Source organism: Parasteatoda tepidariorum, chromosome 9 (genome assembly GCF_043381705.1).
Source record: "Parasteatoda tepidariorum isolate YZ-2023 chromosome 9, CAS_Ptep_4.0, whole genome shotgun sequence".
Lineage (NCBI taxonomy): Eukaryota > Metazoa > Arthropoda > Arachnida > Araneae > Theridiidae > Parasteatoda > Parasteatoda tepidariorum.
Window position 1 is genome coordinate 46,900,307 of NC_092212.1, and position 16,039 is coordinate 46,916,345.

The following is a 16,039-nucleotide window of genomic DNA, read 5'->3' on the forward strand; positions in this document are numbered from 1 at the left end:
ATATATATATATATATGACTAAAATGCTATCAACATACATACCAAAGTAAAACAATTTTATGATTGTCTACAAAGCATAACTACATCTTTATTCATAAAAAAATTATAATTTTCTTTCAATATTTACTCACTGTAAATTTTACAACACTATTTCAAATTTTACCAGAATAGAGATAAGTATTTTTTTCAAAGAAAAAAAAAATAGTTCAGCGGAAAACTGTCCGAAACAAAAAATTTTGTTACGTGAAAAATAATTCTGTATCAGATTTTAAAAATTTACTATTATATTAACATTATTTTGAAACAGGTAATTCTGAGAGTCTTAAAATATTCTTACAATTTACCTAATTTAAGCAGTAATTAGTATCAGACACAAGAATCATTGAAAGCATTTTTTTTTTAAATGGCAAGCATGAAAAATTACAGTATTTTAGTGGACCCCCATTAAAAAAATACAATTTTTTTAAAATTAAAATAAAAGATTATTTTAGCAGGTTGTCTTAGTAACTAAAAAGGGTGATACATTAAAATATTCTTGGGTCTTGAAAGAACTTGACATTTAAATATTTTAGAGTTTAAATATTTAGATATTAAATATATTACTAAAAATATTCAGAAATGAATTGAGTTGACAGTTTTTTTGATATTAAAAGTATGCTAAAATATACACCAAAAATGTAAAATATTCTAAATTGAAATAAAATTTTTTTTTTTTAAAAAATGCAAATAAGGTGCAAATTTTATTCGGTAAGAAGCCACAACATTTTTATAAAAACGGCTTTCAAAATAATTTTGCAATTTTCTTATCTTTGATAAAATATACCTTAACATTAAATTGAAAAACACATAAAAAGAACAATTCAAAAGGAATACTATTACTTTTTAATCTTCTATCTTACGTATATTTAGGTAGATGAAAATATATAAAAACAAAAAGAATACACTAAAATCCATTAAATTCTGTATCCGAATCAAATTCTCGACAAAATTCTGCTCAGTTATCGGAAGGTCCAGATATGCATCGTCCTCACTTCTGATGTCTTCATCCATATTATCAGATTAAATGACCTTCACTCTCATAGATATTGTTACTGACGCAATATTTTTTAAAAGATAAAATTACGACAAGGAAAGGTACATGCTTTTTTTACCCACTGTGCAACCATTACTAGATCTTTTCGTTACTATAAGAGAGAGGGTATATTTTTATTTCCAAGCATTGCATGCCTTATTTTTTTTAACATTGGCTTATATATATATATAAATATATATGTGCTCCTCACACTATTGCATTGATATATTTGGCTATATTGATGCAATATCAGAAAGCACTCTTTTTTGCGTGTGGGCTAATGAAACGATTATATCTTTTATTTTCCGGATTTTTAAAAAATTTTTTATCCCTTTTTTAAAACATTTTTTCCCCCAGTTGTTTGTTATTTTTTTATTATTATTTTTCTTTCCCACCCTTTCTCATATGTCTATAATTTTCCTTCGTTTCATCTTCATTTTGAACTGATCTTATGAGTGTTCTGATTACTTGCAGCTTATGCGCAATAAATGAAACTTATCTTTATTATTATATACATGAGTGAATTCAAATCTAGTGAAACTCATCTTTATTATTTTCTTAATTTTCTTCGTGTTTTTTTGTATTTATATTGCTATATATATATATATACACACGAGTTTTGAATTTTTGATGAATTTCAAGATAAAAAGTGCACCCTTCGACTTAGATGAGTTAAAATTCAGAAATGTACGGCATATATTTTTTTTCTTCAAAAATACATTTTAATTTTCATATTTCTAGTTTAATTTTCTTTATTTATTTTTTTAGTTTAATGTTTGACCAAAAATATGTTTTTGTCAAATTTATTTAAGACATTTCGTTTGATATTTTTTAGTTTAATGTTTCTATTTTATTATTTCCTTAAAATTAGTTTTTATCGATGGCAGATGTATTATCAAGCTCTCCAGTACATATTATTAAATTGTATCTTTAGGTGTATTAATGATATTTAGATTTCCCATGTAAGAAGTTTTTAACATCATATATTTTTTCAAATAATTCTTTATTTGCTTTTTTATCTTTTGGGGTAAATGTTAATTCTACTTTATTGTATAACTATCTATTTATATACATGAGTGAATTCAAATCTATGTCTGAATCAAAATGTAAATTATGCCTAAATCAAAATGTTTTTGAGTAGCGAAATTTTTTTTTTACGCAGTTATGATCAAAATGTTGTGTCATTGAAATGTATTCCCCAGCGTTAACAAATTTAAATGAGAAAATTATAAAATTCATTAATTAAAATCTTTCAGATTTAATTAATTTAAAAAAAAAAAATTTGCTTCCCAGAGGTAAATTATTTTTTGTTAACTATTCTGATGGTATAAAAAGATTAGATTAACTATAAGATCGTCATAATCACCTAAAAGACTTTAAGCAGATAAAATTTTGGAAAACTGTTTCACATTTAAAATGATAATATATAATTACTATTCATAAAATGATACGTATTTCAAAATAATAAAATGAGTAAAAGTTTATGACCCTTGGCATTGGCCGCTACCTAAGAAAAGTTGGCACGTTCTGTTGGAAACAATTCAGTATATGGTGATAGTGAATCAGAAATATTAAAAGATGCTACAGTATCAGGAGATCCATCAGAAAAGGAAAATGACTAAACAGAAAAACTTTAGCGAAACGTAAAATCAAATAAAAAAGCAAAGATAAGGACATTGTAAGATTTAACTGCTTTATGAATAAATACATATTATACAACTTTTAAGATATCAGTACAGTTAGTCATTTGACTGAAATGTTAAAAAAATAATTGATATTCAATTTCCAATATTCCAAAAGTTTCGGTCTCACTTTGAGTTTGTAACATATAGGTTTGACTGTATATTAGAATCGGATTTTAACAATTCTCCAGTCAAATACTCCTAAAAATATTATTATACTTATTTGTAATTAATAATTATACTAGAAACTTATGAATATATGATTCAGTAACTTACAACAGGTTGAATATTCGAAGGCAAATCTGAAAAGTCATGTTCTTGGAATTCAAATATACTTGTATCAGATTTTAATAAATCATCTGGATCAATACTTAAATCTGGTATATCTTCAACTACTTTTCTTCCAGCGAAATCGAAAGTGAAAGCGTTATTTCGGCGACTATGCATTTTATCATGCATTTCCTCCTTTTTCTTATTTAATATTTTTCTTTCTTTTTCAGAAAGCCACTGTGAATTCACATGAAAATAATCATTTTCATCATCAATAACTTTAGTTCTTCTCTCTCTGAAATTGAGGATATAGGAAATTGAGGAATTGAAGGAATAGATTGAAAAAAAACAGCACATACAGTGTTTTTGCTAGAAAATTTTTGGATTATTTTCTCATAAATCTATTTTTTAAAGCATTTTAAATCTTTTTTTAAAGTAAATTATGTCATACATACACCTCATATATGTCTAAATATAGTTTTTTAGAAATCATGTTGCGAAAATGTATATATAGCACGTGTTTCATTTTGTGATATTTTATTATCAACGTTAAGTTCGATAAATTAAAACAATACATATAATATGACAGTTTAATAAGAAAAAGCAAAAAATTTATAACTAAAAAGAAAACATGAATAGTAAAATATATGTTACATATAAAAGCAAAAATAACCTAGCTTTTTCCTAAAACCTTTTAACAAGTTTGATAAATTTAAAGAATAGCCGTGATGGCTCGGAAGTTAGGGCACTGAGCTATTGTTGAAAAAAAAAAATGGAGATTAATACCCAGTGGGGGCTTGAAGTTTACGTAGCTTTAGATTGATGTGTACAAGCTGGTCTGGGAAATAAAGGTTGGTTGTGCACAATATCGACTACATTCTCAACATCATGCTGTTTATCACATGATTATGGAATCTTAATCACCATGATCCCTGACGGGTTGTTGCAAGAATACTTTAGATTTAAAGAATGATTAATATTCTCACATTCTTAAATTTGAAAATTCTAATTACTAAACTCTGTGGCAGAAGTTTTTTGAGCTACCTGCAACAAAACTCTCTAGCACTAATATCTTTCTGCAAGACACTTTTAATAATAACAAACATATATGCTATTAATTTAAAATTTATAAAAAAGCGCTGTGTATACAAAGAAAAAGCCATAATATATATTTTTTTAATTGCTCATGTAATAATTTTTTATTCTAATATTGTAGGTGATATTCTTGCATTCTGTTGGGGGGCAGGAACGCACAAATCATTTCCTTCTTCGCATTTTGTAAATAATTAACACAGTAAAAAAATAATTAAAAATCATGGAATCCGTAGTAGTAATTGCTGTAAAAAAAATCGAAGACGAAATCACGTGAATCGGACTCCTCAAAAGAATTTTTTTGAGCTATCTGCAACAAAACTCTCTAGCACTAATATCTTTCTGCAAGATACTTTTAATAATAACAAACATATATGCTACTAATTTAAAATTTATAAAAAAGCGCTGTGTATACAAAGAAAAAGCCCATAATATATATTTTTTTAATTGCACATGTAATAATTTTTTATTCTAATATTGTAGGTGATATTCTTGCATTTCGTTGGGGGACGGGAACGCACAAATCATTTCTTTCTTCGCCTTTTGTAAATAATTAACACAGTAAAAAAATAATTAAAAATCATGGAATCCGCAGTAGTAATTGCAGAAAAAAAGATCAAAGACGAAATCATGTGAATCGAGCTCCTGAAATGCGAATTTCGTATCGAGATTAGGTTGTTGTAATAAATAATGTTGTATAAAAAATATCGGACTTAAAAACTATGGGGTAATTAATAGCAATAAATGCCAAAAATTCGATAGAATTACTGCCTTAAAATGTAAATACTCAAATGCACGATTCGAATTTCCCATATTGTTTGAAATCTATTACGATATTTAAAATCTACGACAAAATCACTAACTGCTGAAAATACAATCGAAACATTGCATCGATTTACTATCGGGGTAAATTGAGAGCATCAAAAAGTGATTATCTAAATGCATGATATGAATATTCCATGTAAATTTCTGTAGAAAAGAAAAGAAATGTTTTTTTTTGCTTTCCAAAATAAAAAATTTTCTGTAAGAACTCAATAACGTTCTGCGACAATATCGCCGTGATTTTGCCGCAGGGTTACTAAATAATTGTGTTTTTAAAGAGAGTATTATAAAAAAAAATTTTAAATTACACATTTATATTGTAACACATCTTACAAACACTCATATATAAATATATTAAAGAAAATTGCTACAATTAACCTGACCTGCCTTTGGGGTGAGTTAAGCAGAACCTTGATATCTATATTTCTAAAAGTCATTGAAGAATCATGGCTATGATATCATAAAAGGATTTCTTAATAACAATAGTGATTTTTTTAAAAAAATTAGTTTTGGTATTAAAAGTTTGAAAACTTTATTTTCTATTTCAATCATTTGGAAAAATGCAAAATGTCTTCACATTTCTAATTATAGAAATGAAAATCATAATATTAAATAATAAGATAAATTTAAACATTTTTAGATGATTATATTAGCAGGGGTTTTTAAACCTAAAACTTCTTTCTTCTAAAGGTTTAGGGCCAGATACATCAGGGATATATATAATTTATAAGATAATCAAAAACTTGAAACAAAATAATAATAATAACATGAGAGTTTAAATTGTTATATATGAGAGTTATAAATTGTCTGTTTTAATGAATGATATTTAAAAACAAAATCATAATTGTTTGGGTTAAAAAGTTAAATTGTCATAAATGTAGGGATCTTAAGGCAATTTTTTAAGCCAACATAACAATGGGATCAGGATATAAAACACAACAGAAAATAGAATAGCATCTTAAGGAAAAAGAGAAAACTGTCAAGAAAATGAAAAAAGGAACATAGTTAAAGAAAATGTATTGCATTTTTGCAACTTAGTACATTAAAAATCAGTAAGAAAAAAAAAAGAAAATCTGAAAAATTAGGAACTTTAAGATAGAAACAGAAAATGTATAAATACTACTGGTACTTTTCTATTTTGCTGGTGCGAGCATTTCAGCATTTTAAAATTTTATTTTATTTCTTTAAGTTTTTTTTTAAGCTAACGAAACCAAAAAAAATTACATTTACATAAATCCGGTGACTTTTCATTGTCAACTTTATTGCTCACGCTGGCGAAATAGAAAAGTACCATGCTACTTTATGCATTATTTTAAAGGGCAACTTTTTGGACGTGCTAAATATTTGTTTATCTAATGTGTATGGACCTCATTTAGTTCATCTTAAAAAATAGTTGAGCTGTATTTACTTTTCTTGAATTGGCAATTTCTACCCAGGGCATTTAATCACTTCTTTTAAGTACAAAGAGAGAGTTTTCAGTTTAACAAAACAGAGATTTTAGAAAGTATTTTTGAGTAGCTGTGAGATAGGTGTAGCTGTAAGGTATACAAATTTATATTTTTACATGACACAATATCTTCTTTAAGGAGCTAATAACCAAGAAATATATTTTGTAGTATATAAAGCTTTTATGTAGTATTCTGAAGTACAACTATAAAAAGTACCAGATAAAATTGAAAAAGATAATGAAAACTATACATACGCATTACGGTCATATTCAATTAGTTTGTCTCGATGTTGAATAGCACTTTGAAGTTTAGAGTCCAATTTAACATTCATATCAATAGTCTCATTGTTTGAATCTGTACTCATTAATTTATTATAGAGTTTGAAGCTTTGTTTACTCTGGCGTGCAATTATTTCTTGTTCTCCTCTAGTGCAAACCTTAAAAAAATTTAATAAGGATAACATTTAGTAACATATATATAGACAGATAACAAAAACATTAATATGGCAATATTCTTTTTCAGAATGTATTTTTAAACCAGTACGAATTAAAAAAGTAAGAAAATCTCCGGTAGTTTAAAATTTTAACTAATAATTGTTTTAAAATATCAGCTTCGGAAGAAAGTTCGAACTAGGTTAACGGAACTTTGATACCTTAGCCTTTTTTAACCCTTTCGCGCCTAATGGGACACATACGCCCCAAGCAAATTTCAAAAAACTCGCTTGGGACAGAAACCCTTCCCTGTCTAATGGGAGACTTTCCCACCCGTGCTGCCAATATTTTTAAAGGTATTTTCATTCACAGAACATAGATGGCGCTATCGTGCATAATGTTGCTTTGCCCTACTCATAGTTTATACTACCAAAATTGTTCCGTTGTAAAAAAAACAACTCGCCGCAAAAGGGTTGAAAGCTTTAGAACTGATTTGTTACCAGTATGCTCCTGCTTTTTGGTGATTTTTTTACTGCCAACCAGTTTTGGCATATTTCCATTGGTGCCAATTTCAAGACACCCCAGATTGGAATCAAATATTGCAGTCAAATAAAATTTTCATTTATCAGAATGTTATCATTGTAACTGAGAAAAAAAAACTCCATTGCACTGATAAAGGAGTACCAAAACTTTTATCATGTGTATGTGCAAGCATGTCATATTGCTGCAATAAATCAACAGAATCTTGGCATTTTAGTAGAACTCAAAATAACACAAACATGTGACAGAATGAAAGAAATACTGAAATGGTTTAAAGAAGCCAAGTTGTCAACATATTTTAAGATATTAATGCACAATTACACAAAAAGATACTGAAAATTCACATGTCTGATAACATGTTTTAAGCATGCAGTTAGCAAAAATGGAATGCCCGTTGAATGCATGCCATGATTAAATAAAATTTTAGATGTTCTTTACATGAGCCCTTGTACCTGGAGGTGAAAATTAGAACTAATTTTTTGAAAGCAAATTTCTTTTCCCATAATCTATTTTTACGAAGTTTCATTGATATCTGTCCATGAAAATTGAGTTGGTATTGGTTTTAATAGAGTGACTTTTATAATGGTTATATTCAACATTGCATTATCATATTTGACAGGGCATATTTCGAAAAATGGTATAGTTGCTTGATTATTTGTCAGTTATTGTTGTGTGTGGGATAACGTAAAATTCAGGGTACCAAAAAATAGAAGTATATTTTTCAAAAATTGACACTCACGAGATGAACTAATAGAAAAAAGTGTAACCTTAACATATTTTTTACTTTTAGATACAATTTCAACATGTTTTTTACTTTTAGATACAATTTCAACATGTTTTTTACTTATAGATGCAAAAAAAACAAAACAAATTCAGAGCTTCCAGAACATTTATTTTTGAATGAGGAGAATCTTGCATGCTATCAGAAATTAGAAAAAAGAACATCTACCAAATAAGTTGTTAAGTGACAAGTTCTTTAATTTATTGTATAATTTCAAGATTCGAAGTCTGAAGTTTGTTAAAAAATTCAACTAACAAATTTTACAATTTAAGCTTCCATACTTCCACCTACCCACCCTTTTTGTGCTTTGTCCATTACACAACCTTTCTCATTTTGACTTAAGGGGGGAAATCCCTCTCACAGACCAAGGGACAATAAGATTGAATAGAAGAATGTCAGAAAATCTGCAGACAGCAAATAAAGTCTCTTTTTTTTAAGAAGAAAAAAGAAAACGTGGGAAAGTTAATGCCAGCTTCGTAGGGAAAAAATTATTTCCATTTGTTAGAAGAACACATTAAAAAGGGTAACTTTTCAAAAAAAAAAAAAAATGATAATAATAAATAAATAAAAAAAGGCATAGCTTCAAATTTAACATTACTCATATAGGCAATTTTTCCGGACCAGCAGAAAATGACATAGGAAGATGGAAAATGACATTGTAGAAAATTACAAGGGGATATTTCTGTATTGTGACCTGTCAGACCGACTACAATCGCCAAGGTGCCAAATAGATTTTAAACTTGCAAATTTTTTTTGTAATGAAAACCTGTAGAGATTTGCCCGGGGGTGGCTACTAGTTATGCCTTTCAAGATGTTCCCGTTCTGCGAAGTTTTTTTTTTTTTAGTTTCTCAGGAGCCACTGCCCGAAAGTATGCCCAGACTTGGCAATTATTCTGCCACAGATCACGATACTGAAATCTTGCCAATTACATAGTGTGACGCTTATCGTCACTTAATTCAGAATCACAATAAAACATTTAAAATAGATTTATCGTAAATTGCAAAATAATTGATTAGATTTAAAATACTGTGGAAACTTCCATTAGTACATAGAACTTAAGCAAATACAAATAAACTCTCTTGATTAAAGTTAAGAAATACGTGTCGGAAAGGGTTAATCAGAAGTTTATAGTCCAAGTTTGATCTCTTGTGTGACCTTTCCAGAATTTAGCAATAGTCTTATCTAGCAAAAAGTTTAGTATAAAAGATAAAAAAAAGACAACAAAAACGGTAGCAGTAGTAGTAGAGAGAGTAGAACCGAGTCATTTTGAGGTTCACCAACTTCCAATATGAACATCAGTATGGGTAAGTTCTCTCCATGCCAATTAGTTTATTTGTTACCAATCAAAGCCTTTTAATTAATTTGTTATTTAAATTTTGTATTTTATTAAAGTGTTATTAATCTAAGTATTTTAAATAGTTGAAGTATGTAAATTAATTCGACAATATATGCATAAAATAAAACGATCACAGGTTAAATTGATAAGTAGTAGTTTTGTGTCTGTATACCACCGTAACAATAGTCCTCCTCAATATTTCAGTTAAATAAAGAAAATTTTCATAAACCACTGATTTAAATTATTATAAACAAGGAAAAAATAAAGAGATTTTTTTTTAATATGCCAAATTTAGGAATTACAAATTTTCTGAGCATTCTAATTTTGTCCTCCTGAAAAATTTAAACCATGGGGCAGTCTTTGCATTAAGTAGGATTTATTTTATCCCCTTATGAAGCAATATGAATGTGGTTGCCAATATAAAAATTAAACACAATATTTGTATGAAAATTTCTTGCATTTACCAAATGTTTACAAGTGAAACAAGGACCAGATCCTTCTTGCTCACAAACAATACGGCCGCATTTCAGGCAGTTATTTATTAAATTGTGCCTAGAAGCTTCACATGTACATGGTCTCCTGCCAGGAAGAAGATATTTATCCTGGGCTAAATCAGATGCACTCAAAGGAACAAATTTTGAACTTTTTCCTGATTTCCTCATGATCTATTTTCAAAACTGAAAAGTAATTTACAACAATTAAAATAAATGATGTTAAAGCAGGAATGGTCAATTATTTTTGAGTAATAACCTAATAAATTGAATTTGTTAAAAAATAAATTTATTTAAGACTAAAATCAATCATAGTCTGCAAAAAGCATTCAGAGAAAAAAAACTTAATCACATAATCTGAAAAACGATACAAAACGCCTCCATAAACTTCCTATAAATTTATATGATTTATTCTCACTTCTTTCATTATTTACATTTTACAATGTTTAAAGTAGCAGATGTAGATACCTGTTACTCACACACTAGTACCCGTTCTTAATTTTTACTAGTTATAAAAAGGAAATTTTTTTTTTACTGTTTTACCTTTTCTTGATCCCTATTGGTTACAAGATGTAAAAGTTCCTACAGCGACTGCGCAAAGTGCTATTGCTCCGCCTATCACATGAATTTGCATCTGTCAACAAATACAACATGGAAACATTGTAAGCGTGATTAGAAACAAGCACGTGTCATCGGTTATCATATCGTTTAAATTGAGAGGTATTTATTTAAATTAAGATGTTGCAATTAAGAAGTGTTTTGTTATATCATTATTTAGTTGTTGAATATCATTTAAACTAATTTATTAATGTGAAAAATTCTTGATCATACTGACTCAATTTACAATTTATTTTACATTATTGATGTAATTATAATAAAATAAGTACCTATAAATAATCTTAACGATGTACTTATTTAGAATACATGTTTTAATAAAGCATATAAATTTAACATGCTCATGAAACTAGGAATGTTATGAGGAGTTGAATCAAAATTTTTATACATAAGATGTATAAATCATAATATATTGTATTTACACATGCATTAAACTGCTTTTATGATAAAATTTGCTAATTATAATAAAATCAAAATTAATTAATTTGGCAAATGTTATAAATTATTATAAAATTAGATTATTTTCTTATACCTGGGTATTTCCTTTAGCTCACAGTGTAAGTGTTATTTTGCAAAATCTTTTAAAAACTATTAGTGCCATGTCCATTCAAAAATTAATCTAAATTAAATAAAGTAACCCTCTGTTTGATATTAGATTCTTTGAAATAACAGTCTATGTAGTATCATCCTTGTTTTTTTTTTTTTTTTAAAGGAGATTGTCAGAAAATTTTATGATACATTTTCTAAATATGAACTGTAAATTTGTTGATATATTGAGAAAAAAATAGTTATAACCTTAATTTAAATGAAGTTATGCAAATAAATAAACTTCCAAAAGGCAAGTTTAATTATAAATGTACTTTTTAGTTTTTTTTATTATGTTGCTGATTCAAAAATATTAAGTGAAGGCTCATTTCTTAATTTAAGTCCAACCTTAATTAAGTAAACAATAACAATCTCCAGCTTTTTTTTAAGAAAAATAACATATATTAAAAAGAATTGTGTTGTATATTCTTAGGATTTATATTAATATCATAAAAATGTTATTTAAAGTTCATTTTTAGTATAAAGCTGTGATTTGTGTATTAATGGGAGTTAAAAAGTTTATAACAATAATAAATTACCTTATATATTATATTTAAAACATATCTCAAAATAGGTAACAACTTATCAATTAGACTCTGAACTTATATTTAAAAGAGATTCTTTTAATCTCATTTTTGTTTATACCTTTAATGAATTGATTTCTATATTGATTGAGGAAAATTCTCTCTATTTGTCTGAAATATTGATGACATTAAGACAATTTTAATTATTTAGGGGGACATAAACAATTAAAAGACTAAGGCTACCAAGGCATCTTTAAATTTATAAAATCTTTTTTGAAATGAGGCATAAACCCTTTCCTTATGTTATTTATTACTTAAAAGGTCGATTACAAAGAAATTTATTTAATAGAATATCATTTCTAGACTGTTTAACTTAAGAAAGTTAATGTTAGTGTAGTATCTGTTATTTAATGGTAGCTAAACATACCTAGTATTTAGTACCTGTTAGTTTTTATCTCTTATAAATTTATGAGATAAGAGAATTAGAGCTTCTTATTCATAAAATTAATTTTTTAGATAATCAATAATAATTAACTGTACACGCTGACATATTATAGTTATGTTATGAGTTATTATAGAAAATTTTCAAAACATGAAACAATTTTTATCCTTCAAAATTATTTATGAAAAAATTTTTTTTTTAAAAGAATTTCTTATGTTGAAATAAAGTTATTTATTTTGAAACCACATTTTTGTTTTTAATTTTAATTATTTATTTTTCGAATATTTTGTTTTAAAGATGATAAGAAAACAAAAGTGGTTATTTATTGTCTGCGGCTGTTTTCTCAACTCACCTCTTCGCGGCTATTCTTGATGAATGAAAGAACTGTTTAATTTAGGAGTGACTTCTTTGTTATGATTAATTTGTTGTATTTCGATTATATTTTCTAAAACTGTGGGGATTTGATGTGAGAGTGCTCTCTCTTTTTCGTAAAGAGATGCAGCATTCGGCGAAAATGACTCTTTTCACCTAGGCTTTTTACTAAAAATGAAGGAGATGGTTGGGGGATGTTGTGTATGCTCTGACGAGCGTGGTTGGGCTGAAAACCCCCTTGTTTATTGTGATGGCCAAGGTTGTAATGTTGCTGTTCATCAAGGTTAGTGTAATCAATAATTAGCTTTATTGCAATATAGATTAGGTTTTAAAAAACATTATAGTTTGTGGTATTTCCATTAGGTAATTAGTTATGCACAAGGGCAAACCTGCTGTCGCCATCTAATTGGAGGGGAAGGGGGGAATGTTTATAAAAATTTTGATAACTATAAATAAAGCTAAAGAGGATTTATATTAGTTATTTTCTGTTAAAAGGGAGATTCGTTAAGAGAAAACGAACATTCATCTTTAATATTTAATTTTTTGAACTTGAAGATCACACGAAATTTAGAGGTGAAATTTTTTCCCCACAACTTAAAATTTAATTTTGTGTTTTCATTTAGGATTGTTTATTATTTTATTGTTATAAATTAATAAGTTTTTTTTTTCGTGAAAAACCCATTAAATTTGTTTTTCAAGAACAATATTTTCTGTTAAATAGGAGATTCCGTAGGAGAAAGCGAACATTCATCTTTAATATTTAATGCATATATTTAATTTTTTGAACATGTAGATCACACGAAATTTAAAGGGGAAATTTTTCCCCACAACTTAAAATTTAATTTTGTGTTTTCATTTAGAATTTAAAAATAACTCATTTGTTTTTTTTTTTTATTGTTACAAGATTAATTTTTTTTTTCATGAAATACCTATCAAATGTGTTTTTTGAGATCAATATTTCAGAGATCCTCTGAAAATTAAAAGGGTCAAATTCAGTTTAGTGTGTAGTTTAATTTAGTGTATTTTTTGGCAATTAAATGACTATACCAATAAGCTTTAGAAAAGGACTAATTCAGTGTGAAATATTATTAGTTTTTTTTTTAATACTAAAGTGGTACATAATTTCATAATTTGAATAGATCTTTAGAACTGAATAAGAACCCAATGATATAAAAGTTATTGTTACAAATATCATAAATAATTCAAAGATTTGAAATGTTCGAATTTATTATTTTTTAGAAATTAATTATTGTTTACTCTATCCTCTATGATTAGGGGACTAAGAAAATTTTTTTTCACTGTTCTTAACTGAAATGGAAATATTATGTTGCAAATTCTAAAGAAGAATGTCTAATTGCAATCTTTTGGTTAAGCTAAAATAAAATGGATAAGCCACACATAAAAAATAAAATTAATAAGCATTATAGGAAGCCAAAATATTTCTAAAGTCTTCCAAAAAATATTTTGCATGAAAAATTAATAATTTTTAACAGATAACAATAAAGTTATTATGTATCTTTTTTTCTATGACAAATTAATTTCCATATGTTTTTAAGCAGTAACTATATTTCAACATTTTAAATCAATCAGGGGTCTGTCCAGGCCAAATTTACTACCGTTTAGTGGTACCTTCACAAATTCAACTGTAGGAAAAGCGGTAGTTTCACAAAATACTTTTTCGTAAAATTTTATTTTTGTATCCCATAAGAAACGATAAGTCCATATTTTTATGTTGATTTTTTAATATTTTTAATTTTCACAAATTATGTCTACATTTTCACAAAATTGGTACCTCTCAGAAAAACCTAGACAGACCCCTGTCAAGGATTTTATACCTTGAATTTTTTTTCTTTAAAAAAATTAGCAATTTAAAAAATTAAAAATTTGCTACCTTAAAGATTCTAAAAACTAAAATTGTAATTTTTTTAAACAGACCCCTATGATGGTTTTGTGCAAAGTGATTGGAATTAAAAAAAAAAATTTCACCTTTTTAAAAAAAAATTTTTGTGAAAAGAATAGAATTAGATATCTATTTTAGATAGATATTAATCATCAGACTTAGATAAAAAGAGAAACTTTCTGCTAATACAATATCTCAAAAACCTCTGCAAGATAACTTGTAACCCGTTTGGTGAAATTTGTTTGAAAATCACAGATTTGTTTTAAAAATATTTTAATTCTTATAAAACTCCTTATTAATTTTTACCACAGGGAGTTTTGATCGAAAAAAAATCTGAAAATAGAAATCCAGAAATGTTATATGCTGAAGCACTTTTTAAATAATTCTAAAGTAACTGAAATTTGAGGAGGAAAAATATAATGCAAATGTTATTAGCAGTTTAATAAAAATATCGATGGAAGTTTTTTTTTATTTACTTAAATTGTGTGAGTGCAAATCTCGATTTAAGATTTTAAAATCACATGAATACTAGTATCAATATTTGATTTTAAAATTGTGTGAATATGAAACTCGATGTTTGAATTTGAAATCATGTGAATACGAATTCTGCTGCTATTTGATATAGAATTGTGAAAATACAAAACAGGCTGTGCGATCTTAAATCATGTAAATATGAATGGCGATGAGGGATTTTAAATCATGAATGTAATTTGACTTTGCATGGGTGTACAACCTTTTTGACTGAAGGGCCACTTGACTAACAAACCTCCACACGCATATTTAGAAATGTTGACGGAATATATAGTAATATTTATTTAATCATCAATGTTCTGAGAGTTAACTTTTTTTATCAGTAAACTTAGTAACATATTTGAAGAAAATGTTGTTGATGTATGGATGTTTAGGCAGTGCGATTGTTCTTGTTTTCCAGTGTTTAAAAATAAAAAAAACCTGTTAGTTCTAAGAATTCAGAATGATTTTTACGTACCATTTTTGCTATTTTTTTCTTTTTAATATAACACTTTTTAACAAAGCGTTTCAGCTAAGCTATTTGTTTATTATAACTTTTTTTCTATCAACATTTTGTTACAGGAAAAAGAGTTCTAGGTAAGTCAAAAGCTGAATAGATTTTTGAAGCATTTGATTCAATCTCATGATTCACAGTTAAGTCATTAATTAAGTCATGTAATTCGATCTAGTAATCAAATTACTTGAACAGAATTAAGATCCAAATCACTTGATTCGAATCACTGATATAAGTCACTGATCCGAATCACTTGAATTGAATAGTGATTGGAGGAATCGCTGATCCAAAACATTCTATTCAAATTACTGATCTGAATCACTTTATTCGAATACTGATCCAAATCGCATGATTTAGATCATGATTTAGATCACATTATTTGAATTGCTTGATTATCTGTGATGTGAATTATTTGCTTCAAATAGTGCTCTGAATCGCACGATTCGAATCATTGATCTAAATCGCTAGATTTGAATAGTGATCCAAATTATGTAATTCGAATTAGTGCTCCTAATTACTTCATAAGAATCAGTGATCCGAAACGTATGATTTGAATCGATTGTTTCGAATATTGATCTGAATCGCATGATTCGAATCAGTGATCTGAATCA

The 16,039-nt window shown here is 27.1% G+C and overlaps 2 protein-coding genes across 8 annotated transcripts in view; one reads left to right on the forward strand and one right to left on the reverse strand.

The window, feature by feature from the left end:
• LOC107438875 (activating signal cointegrator 1) overlaps positions 1–12,092 on the reverse strand; it is a 27,518-nt gene extending 15,426 nt beyond the window's left edge. Inside the window, exons 1-4 of one of the 5 annotated variants that reach the window (XM_071184846.1) lie at positions 11,706–12,092; positions 9,940–10,152; positions 6,641–6,822; positions 3,031–3,319 (exon numbers count right to left, since the gene is read on the reverse strand). In XM_071184846.1, the coding sequence (XP_071040947.1) occupies positions 3,031–3,319; positions 6,641–6,822; positions 9,940–10,137 (669 nt within the window). In that variant the 5' untranslated portion in view covers positions 10,138–10,152; positions 11,706–12,092. Of the gene's footprint in view, positions 1–3,030; positions 3,320–6,640; positions 6,823–9,939; positions 10,153–10,318; positions 10,467–11,705 lie in introns of those variants that run through there. The other 4 variants (XM_043042503.2, XM_043042502.1, XM_043042506.2 and 1 more) reach the window with 4 other exon arrangements.
• LOC107438219 (protein AF-10) overlaps positions 10,554–16,039 on the forward strand; it is a 40,682-nt gene continuing 35,196 nt past the window's right edge. The window contains exon 1 of one of the 3 annotated variants that reach the window (XM_071184845.1): positions 10,554–10,686. Coding sequence is in view for 2 of the 3 variants with exons in the window: in XM_043042501.2 (XP_042898435.1) it covers positions 12,679–12,787 (109 nt within the window). In the remaining variant the exon portion in view is untranslated. Of the gene's footprint in view, positions 10,687–12,482; positions 12,788–16,039 lie in introns of those variants that run through there. The other 2 variants (XM_043042501.2, XM_043042499.2) reach the window with 2 other exon arrangements.